Source organism: Cricetulus griseus, chromosome X (genome assembly GCF_003668045.3).
Source record: "Cricetulus griseus strain 17A/GY chromosome X, alternate assembly CriGri-PICRH-1.0, whole genome shotgun sequence".
In the NCBI taxonomy this organism is placed as follows: Eukaryota; Metazoa; Chordata; class Mammalia; order Rodentia; family Cricetidae; genus Cricetulus; species Cricetulus griseus.
The window spans coordinates 57,881,853-57,901,838 of record NC_048604.1 but is presented as its reverse complement, the minus strand read 5'-3'; the positions used below and the strand labels follow the sequence as shown (position 1 = coordinate 57,901,838).

Here is a 19,986-nt window from a genome sequence, read left to right as displayed (position 1 = left end):
ATAGATCATAACGAATTCACCATGACAAATTCTCCTGGGACAAATTGGCACAATTTTGGAAGTGGGCTACTGAGGAGTGAGTGTAACAGTAGGCGAGGTCAGGAGGAATGTATAAGTGACTTTAAACAGTTTGCTTTTACTCACATGTCTGGGTTTATGTAGCGGCTATGCACTTTGGCTTGAGGGTTATGAGTTTGCAAATCTAGCAGCTGGAGTGTGTTTGTGGTAGCTGCTTTCCTGTGCTAAGCTGATTTACTTGTTTAAGGTCTGACCTCATCATCCTGTCAGTATGGGTTCCCACCTACACTGTTAGCGGCAGCTTTCTGCTTTAGCTAGGCTGGAAGTATTCACAGTGTATCACAGGCAGAGGGGGAGGGGAGAGAAAGCAAGAAAGACTGCTCTCTCTCTCTCTCAGCACTTGTGCTTTTGTTAGTTCTACACAAGAGGCAGAGAAACAAGAGATAACAAAGGCTCCATTTCCTTTCTGTTAGAGAAGGCTTTTGTCTTTCCTCCGGCAACAATGTCAGTGTCCGGCAAGAAAGAGTTTGATGTGAAACAGATCCTGAGGCTTCGCTGGAGATGGTTTAGTCATCCTTCTCAAGGATCGCCAAACACTGGAAGCTGCCTTCAGCAGGAAGGATATGAGCATAGAGGGACCCCGGTTCAGGGCAGGTTGAAGAACCACTCACGGGACAGAAACGGACTGAAGAAAGGCAATAGTCCTGTGCACCACAATATACTGACGCCGGTGCCAGGACCAGCCCCTACCCATCAAAGAGTCCTTCAGAACTGGCAACAACAGAACGTGATAGTACATCTTCAAGCAAATGAAGACACTTCTAAAGCTGTTCCAGAGGAGAATTTGCTCAAAGAAGCTCGTGAGAAGCGCTCAGGAGATTTGGAGATGATGGGAGATGACAATATAGAAGATTCTAGAGCACGGTAGGAGTTTTTGGTTATTAAGTGAATACTTTAGTCTAGATTAACTTATTCTACCTAACTCTCATTTTGTGCTAAATAAGTGTTATAGTAGCTCTGAGTTTGTGAGCAGCCAATCAGGGTCCTCAAGAAACCCTGAAAGAACACTGTAATCACACATATTGTTTTGTTAATTAATGGGGAGTTGTTTTTCCTATGGTAGGCTTACTTCCATTACATTCCCAATTCATTCAGAATTCTCTTTCGGTTTTAAGAGACATTTCTTAAATTACTAACCTTTGTAGATATCTTCAACAGCTGTTCCACCAGTGAGGATTGTTTTGATGAGAGCATTAAATCAGAACTCTTTCTGATTTTGTGAGCAAGGCTAACTTTGGCAAAGATAAATCTAAGTTTCAGCTGCTGAGTGTATCCTTGTTTACTATTTAGGAAGTAGTAATAGTTTTTAATTGTGTTTCTTTTGAAGTAAGAATCTATAAAATTCCTTGGCAATTGAGAGTCAGTCATTTCAAGTAGCATTACTTCCACAGCAATTTTGTAAACATAGAAATATTCATCAGGCAAATAATAAAAAGCAGCTCACACCAGGCGAATCTTAAAATAGGAAATTCCAAGAATTTCAAGACGTTAAAATGAGCTAAACAAAAAACAAAATGTGTGTTTTGGTGTAGAATTCTTACTACATGTGATTCTTATCCAAACTTGCTTTCATCAGTAAAGTTTGAATGGAAGAAATGTCTATTGTATCATCTAGTACTGTCAAGTATAATTAAACCTAGTGCATTGCTCAGTTTTTGTATTGCCATTACAAATTTTATAATTCTAATTTGGTTAAGTTGTAACTGATTTTGGTATTGAGAATTAAAGAACCCACTTTGATGTGTTGAAAAATCACATACTGACCTAAAATGAAACTATACTAACTTCTTTGGAAATCTAGATGCTTGACAGTGTGTTCCTGTTAAGGACTGTGATATTTTCCTCATCATGTGGGTTTGTTCACTATATTTAGAAAATGCAGTCTTATTTCCATGATTTCAAAGCAGAATATCCATGGAAAATGAATTATATCAACATTATGATAGAAAAAAATCACATGCAAAATGACAGCTTAAAAGGAACTTGGTCTTAATGAAATGTAAACTTGGAAAAAATTTGTGAAATGAATTTAGGCACAATATTTGATCACCTGGAACATAGATCTTTTAAGATATCAAGTGTTTATTTGGGAGCATATATATATTTCTTTTTCTAAAGAAAACTATCACTATTAAGATTGAAAACTGAATTTAGCATAAATAAAAGACTTTTTGAATAACATAGAATTAGTGTTTTATCAATTCAAAACACTTTGCTGGAATTACTTTCATAATTTTTAAATGAAAAATTGAAGGTTATGGGATATATTTAACTCTGCTATATATGAACTTTAAAAATCCACTGTTGTTTCTTAAGAAAATTCTTTGGGTATCTGGGAATAAAACTGAAAAGAATAGAAATGAGTCAAATAACTTAGATGCTAGAAGAAAATGACAGACAATTGCCCGGTCTAAAACATCACCAGATGATTTTGCTTATGGTTTTGACATTCCTTATGTTCCAAAGAATTTTTTCTGATAATTAAATTTTCATAGGAAAGTTAGTATTTTCTTAAAATAACACAGGAAATATTTATACGCATGCCAAAACTATAAACCAAGAAGGGGAGGACTAAATTCAGGAGCTTATTAGTTAAAATGTTATGTCTTATTATCCTCTTATCACCTATTAGAAATTTCCATGTTTTGTTTCAAGAGAGTTCAAAGAAAAGCTTTAGGATTTCTAGGTCCTTTAATTTTCTCTTCTGTAGCAAGACTGCACAACTATAGAAAAAGTCTGTGATACACTGGCCAAAGCCTCCCATATCCTTGATACAATTCCTTTGACTAAAATGAAATCTAATAAACCAAAAACAGTAATCAGTATAGACATCCCCAAACTAACATGGGTGAACTCTGATACCTCAGCAAAGAATGCTTTCTAAGACATTCTGCTTTCTGTAAATATTATAAAAAATGAATCCATAATGAGCTACTTTATAAATGTACATTATAACAAAATAAGACAAAAATAATTCCTCAAAGATATTAAGTCACTGTGTCAAAGTTTTATTAATATATTGACATAATGATTTAAAAACTCAAATGTATGCTTACAAGTTTAAATCACAAGTATACAGCATATTTAAGAATTGCTATCATATGTTTAATTACTATGAAGATGCATATATCAATATTACCATCATCAAAGTTCTAAATTCTTTTGTCATTTGATTTTTATGACAGTTAGCTGCCATCTCTGCATCTTTCCTTTTGTGTAACTGCCTAGTTCAAGAAAATGTTTTCTCTTCTTTGTTTTAACCATAAAGTTCCAATGATAAACATTTTAATACTACATTATTATCGTGTTAAGTGATATGATATTTAACTGTAACCATAGCTAATTACTCCTAAATAAATAATTGTATTAGTGTTTAGGTGGAAATCAAAGTGTTAATATTAATCCACACTGTACTAAACAGCATTTATTGAATAAAATGAATGTGACATATTTATGGTACCAACACACATGTTTATGGTACCAATATATACCATAGTAGAAAGCTTCCAGTTAAAGAGCTATTTAGTTTAAAGACACAAAATGTATGAGGATCATGCTGCTGTCCTGTTGGACTTGGAAGGCTTTGAAAAACTGACAATTGTCCAGATGTATTAATCTGTATATATTTCTAGTTTGGGAGTATGAGGTGAGACTCAAAATTCTGTCTTCAGTGAGCACTTTCTATTTTTCAAGTGAAATTTACAATGAAAAATTGTAGCTGTCATTGTAAATATCAAAATAGAATAGGAAATGGGAACTGTATTAACATAATTTTTCAATAAGTAAGTCCACAAATATTGATTATCCATCATGTCAGGAATTCTTCTAGGTGTTAGGAGTAAAATGGAATCAAAAGAAATAACCCATTTTTATAACATATACATATTATGACTTATATTCTTACACAGAGAGGAAAAGAGGGGATATATGAACCAAAACATAAATTTTAAATGGCTACAAATGGTCTTAAAGAAAACCAAAGGAGATAGAGTAGAATAGGTTTTTCGTCAGACAGTGGCAGTTTTTCTGAAGCAATGACAGTTGGGCAGAGAGATTTAAATGCAGCCAAAGAAGAAGGTAAGCTTCTCTTTAACAAATGTGAGGCAAGTGAGAGGTCACTGCCCCTGTCCCAGGGGAGAGTCCTTAACTACTATACACCACTTCTTTTCTGTGCAAATTAGTACTACATGTCCCCACACAACCTATTGGACCATGAACAAAACATCCTCAGATTAACTGGTGAACTAAAATGTTCACATTGCACTTTTTACTGTGGTGACTTTATGATCACAATCATGTCTTTTGGACACTGAGGTGACTTCTCAGCCATCCTGTAAACTTGGTGGCATTGCACACACTATGACTCATGCACAGAGGCCTATGCCCTTTGCAGGAAACATAAACATGACAGTTTTTTTGAAATATTCATATAGAGACCAATTCAGTATGGGCTTGGTCCAAGCCCATCTGTAATATGGAATCTACTTGGAAAATATTTAAGCATTAGGAAAAACCTGAACTGGTCATGATGAAACTTATTCTAATATTCTTTCAAATACAATAAAGAAGCAGCTGTATAGTATTTACAGGAAGGCGCCCAGAAAGTACAAGAGTAATTTCAATGACCCTGTGCCTGAAAAGTACTAGGTACGTTCAAATACCAGTGCATTGTAGTGTGCTCAACAGAAACAGAGATGAGAGGTTTTGGAAGGTAATACTAATAGGATAATACTAATGCAAAAATGAGAGGGATTTCAAAATGTCGTTGTTATCTTTATTTCTGGGCATGAAACATGTTTTAAGAAACCAGTTTTAGATGTGCAAGTGAGTGTTATATCAAAAAGCAAAAAATATGTCTTTTAATACCTCATTAGTATAAGATTCCTTTTAAATAAATATAAGTTGCAGGATAGCATGATGTGTGTATAAAACATCACCAGTATGGTCCACAGGAGCATGATAAGTATCTGTGAGAGAAAATAATTTACCTTTCATCTATTAAAAGTTATTTAAACTTATAAATTACACATTTTTATATGCACTAGAAACAAATTTTCATGTTAAGCAAATGGCAGTTTGAAAACTAAAGGATTATTTGGGCACAAATGAGGAAGCAAAAAGAAAAATGGTAGTTTTTTAAAAACTGATAGGTAAAAATTATTTACCATTTCTCATTTTACAATGGATATTATAACTATTTATTTTGAATGCCTAGTTCAGTGCCTAAAAATATAGTGAGATTGAATTGATCAGTCCAATTTCGCCCTGAAATAGAATATCTTCTTTCCTTAATAAGAAATTGCACTCTTGTAATTTGTTCTCATACAATCAAAATAAAATGTATTTGTTATCTGGGGTAATATGCATGGTACATGTTTTTAAAACACACAAAAATGCATGGATATTTTTATTTAAAAAAAGCAATACTAGAATATGTCCGAAGCAGCAGTAAGTGCCTCACTATTTTGTTTCCCATCCTTTATTCACATAAACTTATTCTAAGGAGTTCAAAGGATTAATAATATATAACATTTGGATACTTTAGGGTTAAAAACTTCGTTGATTTTGTCAATGGTGCTTCAGCTAGCAATTCAACTCTTAAAGTGACCATGATCCTTAAAATTCAGGTTCCTTTGCTGGTAATAAAACTTTTTGGAAAACAAAAGCATTTTTTATGTTAACAATACTTGGAAATTCTCAGCTATGAAAGTATAATTTATAGCAAAGGGACAGGCTGTCAACTGGTGCTGATGTGGCATACCTGAATGCTATATTATTTCAACATCTACTCTATTCCAGGTACAAACACACACACACACACACACACACACACACACAGAGAGAGAGAGAGAGAGAGAGAGAGAGAGAGAGAGAGAGAGAGAGATAGAGGTACAGATACACACATACACACAGATGCACAGATTCACACACAGAGAGATGCTCACACACAGAGATTCTCTCTCTCTCTCTCTCTCTCTCTCTCTCTCTCTCTCTCTCACACACACACACACACACACACACACAAACACACACACAAACCTCTTACATGATTTTTTTTCCTTCTCATGCTATCATTGTAAAGTTAGTATTCACATGGATATTTGTATTTCTCTGGGAATTATTTTTTCTGGGTATGCTTTGTTGTATATAGCTATGCAAAAATATTGTGGTTTTCTAATGAACAAGGCCTGCATTATTTAACTTTACACTGCATTATTCAATAGAAAAGGATTTCAAATGGAAGAATTAGGAATAAACTACAGCTAAGTTTTATAGACGAGTTGAGGCTACATTTTCTTAAATTTGATTTAAAACAAACTATACAGAATTATATGAGTTCCCAATTTGTTTTGCTGATAATAAACCATTTTAACACATAATTAAAATTTAATGAAGTAATTCCTGACATTTAGAAATAGAATCCTTTGTCTAGTTTTTAAACTCCTTTTATCCATAGTGTCTTTTTTATAATTAAAATACTGTGGACCTCATGTTAAATGTATTTACACTATTTTTACCTACAGCTTCTTTCTGACAATTAAATCCTGTGATCCTCATGTTAAATAGGTTTTCTACGTCAATACTAGTGGACCACAAAATTCTCAAAAGTATTTGCTGGTTCTTAATTTGGTTGTATTCTTCCACAACCATTAAAATGATACTGGTGTTGATTCATTTTTTCTAGTGAATATGTCATATTTTGAGACAAAATAATATTCTGAAGGCAATCCTAGTGGAAGTAACTGAAACTCTAATAATAACATGGAATAGTTTTATCCTGATGAAATTATTCATGGGTATCATTTAAGTTGTGCCTATTGTAGGGTATACAACTCATAGGATCACAGTTTCCCATTAAGAAAAATCACATTTTAATCAGTAAGCATACCATGGAGACTAGTGACAGTAAATATTTATTTATATTTTCAAATAAAAAACACCTCTAACTTTAAAATGCATTTTCTGCATTGCTGTCTAATATTTAATTTTGGAAGAAAGTATTGATACATGTAAAACAATAATCATTAGATAAAATCTTTAGCTTCTAATTATAAATGGATCATATAATGACTTAGTATATTTTATTTATGGTCATTCTATTAAATTCAGTTATTTTCACTAAAGGGAATGCCAAATACTTAGGCATAGTGGGAGAGAAATAATATTTTGTAAATTGTATATTAAAAAGCAACTACTTAAGGCAAGTAAATTAGAAGTAAGAAGATCTAAATCAAATTGTTTCTAGTTATCTAACAGTAAAACTGGAAAAGGAATTGTTGACATTTTAAAGAAAAATCATTATGCATGTGTGTGTTCCGGAAAGTATAAAATATGTGTTTTTCAAGTCAACAAATAGATGCAATAGTTTAGACAGCATTGTTATTTACACTGGAATAGAGAAATACCGATGATCAAGCTTATGTAACTTCCAGAAATGAATCTTAAATCGTCTAGTAATCCTCCTTTTATTACCCTATCCTGTGTTGGTCACAGTAACTCACTCTTTGTTTACTTTTAAATGTTATTGTTAGAAATGTACCTCACACCCTTTTCTCTTCCTATTCCTACTGAATCCTAAGTAGCCAAAGTTTAATAGTACTTACAAACACTGACATCCTACAGGAATATTTATTGAAAAGCAATTCAAAATGCAGGTCTCCAATAAGGTAACTGCCCATTTAGCATATTTAAAATTTCTTTATTTTTTAAGTTATATAAGACCTGGTAATAGAGATTTATTGTCCCTGAATTTCAAAGAGTAACATGCCAGGATTTGTAAACACTGGGAAAGTTGTTTTTTTTCTATTCATTGTATGTTATAATTTTAAATTATACCATTTTTAATGAATATACTTTCTTAATTTTTATTAATAAATAGTTTTAAAATATCTTATAAAATAAATAATTTTAGAGCTGATTTCGAGACAAAAAGTCATGTGATTTTAATCCCTCTTTGAATGAAGATGATGCCAATAATATGAAAACAAGATACAAAACAGGACAATAGATGGTCTATTTCCTATCATAAAATTTAACTACATTGTTTAGTTGCAAATCATTAGGTTAATAATTAGCTATCTTAAATCTCAGGCACTTCCTGTTCCAAGTTTATTAGTCCATTTGTCTATAACACACAGTTTTAACGAGAACAGACAAATAATGTTTAAAATAGCATGCCTGGTATGACAGAATTCACCTCATTGAAACTAAGATGTAACTTAGATGCTAAAACTTTGTTATCTCAAGATTTTATATTTTTACATCTAAATTGTATTAGCCAAAATAATAGTGTAGTGCAAACATATGAATAAGTAAAGGGAGTTGAATAGGAATAATATTTATTTTATTTGGTAAAAAGTCCAGTTTTTTAACCTATATATTTATTTATATAAAACTGGAAGTCTAACTCTGGAGTAAGAGTAGCATCAAAAAAACACCAATATTGTAAGGCTTACTTTAAATCTCAACAGGAATATAAAGAATAAATTACCCTCAGTAAGTCTCTATGGCTATAAAGACTATAGCAAAGTAGTCTGAGAGACAGAAGAGATACTACAATTACAGTTTTCCTGGAGAAGTTCTGGGATTTATAGTATTTCTAAAGGAAAATTATTGACAAATATTCCACAGCATTACTTAAAACTTGTGCCATTTTGATATTTAATGGGCTTTATTGAGTTCTACTATAGAATAGCAAATATTTTAAAGATCATGTTCTTAAGAAGTTTACAATACAATGAGGGGGGAATACACTTCCTCCATAAAAGCCTCAAATGCAATTACAACAGTAGCAACTTGTTTTAGGTCCCCTGGTGTTTAGTGTAGGACAGCAAAGATGGAAGGAAGTCTGATGATGAACACTAAACAGGGAAAGGCTCAATTCAAGAATAGAAACAAATTCAGCAATGTGGAAAATTTTTATTTGATTTCCATTTTCCAGCATCAAAAACAAAATAACCAATAATGTACTATTATCACTAGGATTCCACACAACTCTCTGAAGAGCAGTTTCCAAGATCTCTAATACAATCCTATATATGCTGCAAATATTTATTCTGCCAATCATATTCTGTCATATTACTCAAAGATTTTCCTCACCTTCCCCAGGTCCCTCGACAAATTTTCATAGATATTGTATATGAAAGGATAAGCAATACTGCTGCACAGAATTATGATTATTTTATTTCCACTGAGCTGTCCATGATAATCTCACTTTAAAATATCACATCATGGTGTTTCTGAGTTTGAAAAGTTTTTGAAAAACTAAATTTGTGTTCACGTACATACATATGCACAGTTATGATACAGTGCACCTAAGGTGCATATACATTCTAGGAAAATCCTTTTTGTTTATTGTGACAGTACTGGGCATTGAACTTAGGAGCTCACACACACTAGGCAAACACTCTGCCACTGAACAGGAAGGCTTTTCTGGAAAAGGCACTTTCTGTATTATAGCATTTCTAAAGGAAAATTCTTGACAAATATTCCACAGCATTACTTAAAACTTGTGCCATTTTGATATTCAATGGGCTTTATTGAGTTCTAGTGTATCTCTCAGTACCATCCAATTGCAGACCCTTAATACTCTGCAGATGGAAGAGCATCTTCTACAAAGGCTTGCTTTGGGATCTCACTAGCTGATGAACTGTGTATCTCTAACCCATGGGGAATTTGCACAGAAACCCAACTCTCCATTTTCAGAGAGAAGAGCTGAAGACAACAGGAAGGCAACATAAAACACAAGAACTTTTTCCCATTTACCAAACAGAATTCAGATGAATAGAATTCAGGCCAGGTGGGCAGATGAGGCACATGCCAGACAGGTGGATCTCAGTGAGATTGAGGCCAGGCTGGCCTATAGCCAAAGTTACACACAGAGAAACTCTGTCTCAAAAAAACAAAAAAAACAAACAAGCAAAAAAGTTTTAAGGGCTAGAGAGATGGTTCAGTGGTTAAGAGCACTGGCTGCTCTTCTAGAGGACCTGAGTTCAGTTCCTAGCATCCACATGGTGGCTCACAACTATTCTCTAGAGGGGTCTGATGCTCTCTTCTGAAATAAAAGTGTAAATGCAGATAGAGCACTCATATACATGAAATAAATAAATAAATCTTAAGATAAAAAAGGATTTTAAAGAACTATACAGATATAAAAAGTAAAACCCTGTATAAAATGACCAAAGCTAATTCGAGGGGAAAAAAACCAAATGTAAACACAATTTCCTAACTTCTGGAAGCTCACCATGCTCCTTTCTCAATTTCATGTTTGACTCCCTCATTCTGAAAGAATTATGAGCGTACACTTAGCATTATAGTTGAAATTAGAAAGTGTAAAGATTGAGTTTCACAGAGAATTTTGTGGACTTAATTAAATGTGTCATTTTAAAATGGAACACATATCAAAGTTTCACTATAGAAGAGATCTCCAGGGTAAAATTGGGTCAGGAAAAGGGGGAATTGGGTGATGGAAACTTAAGGGAGCAGGGTGGGTAGGGGGAGAGTAACAAAAGAGACATCTTGATGTGGGGGCATTTCGGGGTTAGGGAGAAACTGGTGGTAGGGAAATTCCCAGTAATCCACAAGGAAGACCCCAGCTAAGACCCTAGCAATAGTGGTAAGGGTGCTTGAAGTGACCATCCTCTGTAATCAGACTGGTGACTACCCTAATTGTCATCATAAATCCTTCATTCAGTAACTGATAGAAGCACTGGGGGACCCCCCACCCCGAGTCTTACTTAAGAAAGAGAAGAGTTATTGTATGAGCAGGGGAGGGGGTTGGATCATGATGGGGGAACCCACAAAGACAGCAGACCAGAGCTTGTGGGAGCTAATGGACTCTGTGCCAACAGTTATGGATCCTGTATTGGGATTTACCTCAGACTTCTGCATGTTTGTGACGGTTGTGTTGCTTGGTCTGTTTCTAAGGGTCCTAGAAGTGAGATCAGGACCTGTACCTGGCAATTAACTGGCTTTTGGGAACTTTTTGCCCATACTGGATTACCTCACCCAGCTTTGATACAGGAGGAAGAGCTTGGTCCTAACTCAAATTTATGTGCCATGATTTGTTCAAGCCCATGGGAATCCTGGCACTTTCTGAATTCAGACAGAGGAATGGATAGGGAGGGGGTTAGATGAGAGTTGAGAGGGAGAGGGTAGGATAGGAGGGAGGGGAAACTGGTTGGTGTGCAAAATAAATGAAAATATGTTTATTCAATAAAATTTTAAAAAGCAATCAATATTCCATAAATCTACTTAATAAAAAAGATACTTCATAAACCTTTACAGAATGGATAGAGTTAAGTCACCTTCCTTCACTGTTTTGAAAAATACATCAACAAGGTAGTCAATTTGTAAGTAGGTATTAGTCTGTATAAGTTGTATATTGCAAAAGAGGAGCTCTGCAGATTCTGTAGAATTTAAAAGGATTAAATATTTGTGTGGCTTCTGCCTGTTAGTAGTATAGATAGCAAAGAACTATATGAGTTGCTATTTGGGATGTTTTCTACTATTGTGTATGGTTTGGGTTGGTTTAATTTGAGACAAGGCTTTTTATTTCATATAACATATTCTGATTGTGGTTTCTTCTCCTCCCCTTATTCCTCCCAATTACTCACCATCTCCTCTTCCATTCTGATCCACACACTTTCTGTCCCTCATTAGAAGACAAACATGTCTAACGAATACAGATGAAATAAAATCCAATAAAATTAGATAAAAAACAAAATGAGTCAATATAGGACAAAACAGGAATAATAACCAAAGGCTTGGGGCCTGCCCTTTAAAGTGGTTTGTTTCTCCAGTGAGACTCCCTTGGAAAAAAAACTAACTTTTTATTTGCAAGTGGTTATCAATTGTACATAGCTTTGGGGTTAGGGATGGGGGCATGTGTCCACAGCTCCTCTCAGCTCTAGGACCCCATCTGAGGAAGATCTATGTAGTCCCTGTGCATGAGCCAGTCTCTGGAAATTCATATATACATCAGCTCTGTTGAGTCGAGAAGACCATGATTCCTTAGGGTCCTCTAACCCCTATAGCTCTTATACTTTTTTATTCTTTAATTGCTACTCATATTTACATATCCATCCCCCCATTCCCTTGCCCTACTATCCTCCCATGTTCCCCACCAACCTCCCAACCCACCCCCCAACTCCTCCCCAGGAATAGTGAGGCCCACCACGGGGGACCTTCAAAGTCTTTCATATCATTTGGGGGAGGGCCTAGGCGCTCCTTGCTGTATCTGGGCTGCAATAGTATCCATCCATAGGGAAGGGGCTCCCAAAGTCCATTTGTGCTGTAGGGATAAAGACTGGCTCCACTGTTAGAGGTCCCATAGACTGTATTGGCCTCCTAGCTGGCACCCACATTCAAAGGGTTTGGTTTGGTCCAATGCTGCTTCCCCAGATTTATGACTAGGGTCTCCATGCTCTCAGTAGGTCAGGTCCACTGTCTCTGTGGGTTTCTGTAGCCCCATCTTGGCTCCTCTGCTCATCCCTCCTCCCTCTCCACAACTGGATTCCAGTAGTATGATTCAGTGCTTAGCTGTGGTACCTGTTTCTGCTTGGAACAGCTACTGGATGAAGGCTCTAGGAATGGTAACCAAGGTAGGCATCAATCTTACTATAGGGGAAGGGCATCAAAGACAGCCTCTCCACCACTGCCTAAATTCTTAGTTGGGGTCATCCTGTGGATCCCCTAATATTTCCCCTGTGCCAGACCTCTCTCCATACCTGTACTATTTCCCTATATGGAGGCATCTCCTTTATTGCTCTCCTCTATTCCTCCCCTCTCTCAGTCCTCTTGTTCTCTTCCCTCCCGTTCTTCCCTTCTCACCTCCTTTCTCTTACCCTCTTCCACTTTGTTCAGTGGTTCTTTTCCCCATCCCCTTCTTCAAGGGACTATGCAATCTTCTCTTGGGGTCTTCATTGTTTCCTAGCTCCTCTGGCAGTGTGGATTGTAGACTGGTAATCCTTTGCTATATGTCTAAAAATCATATATGAGGGAGTACAACCATGTTTATCTTTTTATGTCTTCTCTTTTGCAGAATTCCTTGAGGCCTCAAGTAGGACTTGATGGAGACATCCCTTTTAGGGTTATATGTCTCAAGGTCTCCCACTCTCTGTAGATTTCCTGGCTGTGTGTATCTGTATTTGTTCTCATCTGCTGCAGGGTGAAGCTTGTTTGATGGTGGCTGAATAGTGACTAAATTTATGAGCATAGCAGAGTGTCAATCAGAGTCATTTTGTCATTTTATCAAAGCAGGAACATTTGACATTTCCTAGCTTCCTGGAATTTCTAGTCTCAGATTTATGGCTCCCCAAACAGTTTGAGGCATGGGTTCCATCTCATGGCGTGAGCCTTAATTCAAATGAGGTATTTATTAGTTGGCTATTCCCACAGTGCTTGTGCCAGTACCACACAAGTGTATATTGCAGGTGGGTTACTCTTGAAGATCAAAGTGTTTGTAGCTTAATGGAAAGATTTCTCAATCATTAAAGGCTAGGCTCACAACCCTATAAAATATAGTTTTAAAGGAAGAACTCTATTTTGTGACAGTTTACTAGAATGACCTAGTGAAGTATAAAGAAGTCCTCAATTTCACTACCAGATATTACTCATGAAGGAATGAGTTTCACTACCACCAACTGTCCATTCTGTTGTCCTCCTCCAGTTAAACGTAAAGGGTTTACTGTAAGAAAGCAAGGTAAGGAGATGCACAGACCCCATTATGTACCTCACATTGCAATCAAGTGGCTTTAGTTTCTGGCCAATTCTGCAAAACTCCTCTAATTTTTCTCATATTATAGTCAAGACTGTAGGTCTTTTGCATACTAAATATAAGAAACCACATGAGATGTTTATATTTGGTTTTCATTTTAAGGGATAGTTGTGGCTGAAATATGGATCAGCATGTTTTCATATAATATAGTTTAGCCATGTTGTATCCCTTCCCCCAACTCCCTGTTTCTCTGTGCTCCCAATTTTATGTTCTTTCTCTATTGAGCACTAAAAAAAAGTACCATATCAAAGAGCCAGTAGGACAAAAAAAAAAAAAAACCACAACAAACAAAAATTGAATCTATTTTTGTGAGGCAAACTACTCCTGCACCTAGGGCCTGTCCTGGAATGTGGTTGATATACCCAGTGACACCGGATTGTAGAAGACTTCCCTTCCCTTCCCAGCACATACCAATTGCAAATACCTTCATGGTCAGTGGTAGGAATTTGTGTCAACCACCCCTTCTTCTTTAGATAAGTTCTTATTTAAATTATAAACATTCTTATTTTATATATCAATCCCAGTTCCCTCTCCTTCCCATCCTCCCAAGTCCCTCACTGACCCCTCCCCCATCCACTCCCCAGGGAGGTTGAGGCCTTCCATGGGGGAAGCATCAAATCTGTCACATCATTTGGAGCAGGGCCTAGGCCCTCCTTCATGTATTTAGGCTGAGAGAGTATTCCTCCATGGGGAATGGGCTCCCAAAATCCATTTGTGCACTAGGAATAAATACTGGCTCCACTGCCAGAGCCCCCATAGTCTGCCCAGAGCTCCTAGCTGACACCTATGTTGAGGGTGTTTGGATTGGTCCTATGCTGGTTCCCCAGCTGTTAGACTAGGGTCTGTGTGCTCCACTTGCTCAGGTCAGCTGTTTCTATGGGTTTTTCCAGCATGGTCTTGACCCCTTTGCTCATCACTCCTCCCTCTCTACAACTGGATTCCAGGAGATCAGCATAGTGCTTAGCTGCGAATCTCTGATTCTGCTTCCATCAGCTATTGGACAAAGGCTCTAGAATTCATTATTGTGGAAGGTTATTTAAGGTAGCCTCTCCACTACTGCTTAGATTCTTAGTTGGGATCATCCTTGTGTATCCGTGGATATTTTCCTATTGCCCGATTTCTCTTTAAACCTATAATGACTCCCTCCATTAAGTTATCTCTTTTCTTGATCTCCTCTATTCTTCCCTGGACTCAATCTTCCTGATCACTTATGTACTCCCCCCTCCTCCTCTTTGTCCTCCCTCCCTCCCTCCCAACCCCTATGCTCGAAATTTGCTCAGGAGATCTTGTTCCTTTTACCTTTTCCAGGGACCATCAATCTCTCCTCCTTAGTGCTAGGATTTTGTCTGGCTTGAATCTGTGTAGGTCTTGTGCTTGCTGCCACAGACTCTTTGAGTTCATAAGTGTATCAGGCTCACTGCTTCAGGAAGACACTGTTCCTTTGTATTCATTCACCATATCAGGTTATTACAACCTTCCAACCTTCTCTACTACATAGATCCTTATTTGGTAAATCATCACATTTAATACTGTTTGCTCCAACTAACTGTTCTCTGTACAAAGCCCAGTTGTGGGTATCTCTATTAGTTACCATCCATTGCTAGAAGAAGCTTTTCTAAAGAAGTTTGAGTGACACACTGATATATGGTTACAGCAATAAGCCAAAAGAGTCATTTTATTACTAAATTCCCATAGCAGATTTCCCCTAGGACCATGGCATCATTAACAGTCTTTTATTTGGGTTCCACCTCATTGAGTGTCTGTTAAATCCAATCAAGCAGTGGCTGTTTACTACCATAACATTTGTATCATCATTGCACCAGTAAATTTTACAGGCAGATTGTTACAGGGTTAGTAACTGGGTAGTACTGACTATTATTTTTTCTCCTCTGGTAATGTAGAAAGTATCTTCCAGCACCATGAACTCTAGACAGTAGGAGTGAAGCTTCTAGTTGGGCAAAGCCAAATGTTACCATGTTGGATGACATAAGTAAGTGTTAGTCTTCAGCAACAGATAGTTATCATCAGGTTGTGGATGATAATCAATGTCCTATGATTTGGGGGGCGTGTATGGGACCCTTTTTGCCAATAGCTCAACAATATGTAACCCACTCTTGGCATGGTGAGATTTACTTGGCATCATGAGATATCTACTTAGAACATTGTATCCCTTATTGTGTGGTGAACCCATCTAAATCCCTTTCATATATATATGAATATATATGAATATATATATGAATATATATATATATAGATATAGATATGAAAACTACTTAGAAAATTTCTAGCACACACATATATATGATATATATCATATATATCACACACACACACACACACGTTTTAGGAATTTTCTGAAGAAGTTTGCTTTCATATGACTTTTCAAAAGGGCTTTATTATTGTCTTTCCCTATATTCACCCTTTTAACCTACCACCTCATCCTGTTCCCCATTTACTTACCTTATTCTACTTCCCCCTTTACCTCTTCGTAGGGATATACTCTATTTTCCTTTTTTTTGAAAGTGCTCTTCTACCCTGCTGGTCCCTTAATAGTTACATAAACTCGGAGGTTAATATGCTTGAAACATACAGGCCTAAAGGTTAAAAGCTAACATCTGCAAATAAGAGAAAAAATGACTATCTCTTGGAACTGGGCTACTTCGCTCAGGGTGGTTTCACATAGTTTCATCCATTTACCTGCAGATTTCATAATTTCATTTTTCTTAACATATGAATAATATTCCAGTATGCAAATTACTACATTTTCATTAGCTATTCATTAGTTGACAGCCATCTAGGCTGTTTCCAATTTCTAGCTATCATAAATAGAGCAGCAATGAACATGGATGACCAAATACCTCTGTAGGAAGATGAAGAGTCCTTTGACTAAATGCACAAGAGTGGACCGTCAGATCCCCAGGGAGCCTGCTCTTTCCTTTTTCTCTTTTAATTTTATTTTTCTGCTTCTTCTTTCTTTCCTTTTTCTATTTCTTTCTTTCTTTTGTTTCTTCTTTAAAAGGGGATGGAGAAGTTTTATCTGGGGGAGAAGGAAGGTTGGGAAAGGGACCAGGAGTTCTGGAAGGAGGGGAAACTGCAGTTGGGATGTGAAATATGGAAGAATAATAGTTTAAAAATAAAGTTAAAAAACAAGACAAAATGAAAAAAGAATTTGAAAGAACCTAAAATGGATGAAACTGCTTGAGTTTTCTTGAGATTAACAAATATTAAAACAATCAAGTATACAGAAATGTTATTCTGTATATTTTGTACAGACAATGATAAAAAAGAATGCTTGGTAATGGTTGGACATTTTAATCACTTTGTGTTTAGATTATTTCTATGCTATTATCTCAGTAATTTCCAAATCCTGAGCACTCAGCATTATACATCAGCTATTGCATTCTATGACAAGAAATAAAGAAGGTGTAATAATTTTTTTTCTAAAATCATTATTATTTTCCCTCTTCTTTTTCTTCCCTTTTTTTTCGGTGTTTCGAGACAGGGTTTCTCTGTGTAGCTTTGGAGCCTATCCTGGCACGCGTTCTGGAGACCAGGCTGGCTTCTAACTCACAGACATCTGCCTGCCTCTGCCTCCCGAGTGCTGGGATTAAAGGCATGTGCTACCAATGCCTGGCTTTCTTTCATTTTTTGTTTGTATGTATCTCATTATGTACTCTTGCTGTCCCTGTAGTGGAACTTACTATGTAGATCAGGCTGGCTTTGAACCCACAATGATTTGCTTGCTTCTGCCTTCTGAGTGTGATTAAAGGCATATACCATAACACTCTTCTCACTTTTTTCTAGTAATTAAAGATTATATTATATATTATATTATATTATTATGCATGTATATAATTTTTACCAAGAGAATCTTATTTTAATGTCTCTTCTGCATATAGGAAATAAATTTATCTCTTTTGTTAAACATCACAGTTTTTTAATTTATCATAATCCTATGTGTTTGATATACCTAATGTACAAATTCACATTTCATGACTTCTACAAGAACATAAAACCTGATATGTTGTTTTTGACAGCATTCTACATTACTTTATCATATACACAAAGTTTTTCACATCAAAAATTCACATGATGTCATTGTGTTAATCATATGCTGGTGGTGGCTAGAATATTCATATCTGTCATTATAGATGAAATAAAGTTTCTTACTAAGACTTTATTATTTCATCTACTCTTGGCCTATTTCCATCAATCAAGTGGCACTTCATTATCATTTACTACTTAATTTTGGTTTCCGTGCTCTAGTGCAAGGCAAAATTTGCAGACATTTGGAGAGGAAAGATTTGGTAGGTTTGTATTTGATATTCATTTCATTAATGTTGCCAGCAAAATGGAAATAATTCTTAAAATTTGACTCAGTATACTCTTAACATATTGTCTTGCAATATCTATCTGCTGCCTAACATTTAATACCTAACATTGTTAGGCATTCTTTATCAGTTCATACTGATAACATGGTCAGCTCAGAGTAGTAGAAATACTAGACTGAACCTGGTCTGATTTTCACTAAAATAAGATCATTATACCAGTTTTACATTTCTTATTATATATACCTTCACATATAGTTACATCAGCAAATGAGTATTATCTCAATTGTGAGATATTTGTATCTGTGTCTCAATTGTGAGATATCTTGGTATCTGTAGTCATTGCAGCCATGAAAAATTCTTTTGTACCAAAGTTTCCTTTGCTTGTCCTTAAATAGACTTAAATGTACACACATCCATTCCCACTCTTCCCTCTCCCTGGGCATTTGTTTTCCCAGGGCTATAAATCTTTATGTAAATTGTTACTGGACTTGTGTAAAAATAATCATTTAGTCTACAATAATAGTAAGAATATTTTAAATAACAGCTTACATCATTTAAAATTGGATATTGTAAGTACCTTGAGATCCGGAGATGGTGCTATAATTCATTTCATAGCAGAAGCTATCTCTTGCCCAAGTTGTTTTTTTGTAACTGACTTGCCTTTGATCAGGGAGGGAAATTTTGTGAACAAGAGGACTTAGAATAGAAATTATGTAACCAAGGTGATATTGACAAGATGATTATTTCTCTTAATTATAAGTGAACAACTTAGAATGTTTTTATTGAATAGAGCATGACATTTTAAAGATAGATACACTGAAATATAGCTAATGCTATCAAATTAACACACTTCTACTCTATCTGAAAATTATCTCCGGAAATTTTCTAATACATCAAAACAGTAAATTGAGATTCCACATGTGCAGCTTACCCACTAACAACAAGGAATGAACAATGGTGAAGTGATCTTGACCTAAAATAATACTAAAATTAGATACCATTGTGTCAATTCATCTTTAATTTTCATAATGATCTATCACTAAAAAAGCAGAAATGGAAATTTCTCCAGATTAGTTTCTTGATTCAATATCCTGGGAGTTCAAGACAATTTCACCATAGTTAACCTTGAACTGACTTATAAATATATTTTGTTGCTGAGCAGATTGAAGCTAGTTTTCCTCCCACCTTTTGATATTTTACTTAGCTGCTGGCTTCAAATGTAGAGATTAATGAGTAATTGTTATGAATAACAGACAAAGTGTGACATTGTAGTTGTTTTCTCTGACATCATCTTTGTTTTCCTAGTCTATGTCAGTTTGCAGTCAATTTGCTAAAATATTAGTCATCACTGCTTTTATAAAAGCTACCAGAAATGAAAAAGAAAACACTTGATCAGATTTCTAATATGTTAAATGAGTAAATAATTAGTTGACATAAGCAATGGAATTTATTTTTAAATTAAGGAGATCAACTCCCCAAAATGTTTATTATAAGTAACAAAAAAGCTGCTGCCCTTCAAATGAAATTTGTGTTTCTTGCATACTCTATATAGAAAGACATGGTTGAGTGCCTTGGAAACTTATCTAATTCCAAGTGCCAGTTCTGGTATTTAATGCTGTTATGAATACCAGTGAACTGTTTAATCGCTGTGCGCCTCAATTGCTGTCATCTGTGAAATGAATAGCTACAAATATTTCATATAGCTATGTGGAATATTTTCTGAGACAATAAATTGAGAAATTTTGGAATATTTACTTATCCACCAATGATCAGTAAATGTTAGCATTATCAATTCATATA

At 35.5% G+C, this 19,986-nt stretch overlaps 1 protein-coding gene across 3 annotated transcripts in view; it reads left to right on the top strand.

Moving 5' to 3' along the window:
• Positions 1–289: 289 nt before the first annotated feature.
• Klhl4 (kelch like family member 4) overlaps positions 290–19,986 on the top strand; it is a 70,522-nt gene continuing 50,825 nt past the window's right edge. For 2 of the 3 annotated variants that reach the window (XM_027432841.2, XM_027432839.2), the window contains exon 1: positions 290–942. In XM_027432841.2, the coding sequence (XP_027288642.1) occupies positions 521–942 (422 nt within the window). In that variant the 5' untranslated portion in view covers positions 290–520. The remainder of the gene's footprint in view (positions 943–19,986) is intronic. The other variant, XM_027432840.2, reaches the window with a different exon arrangement.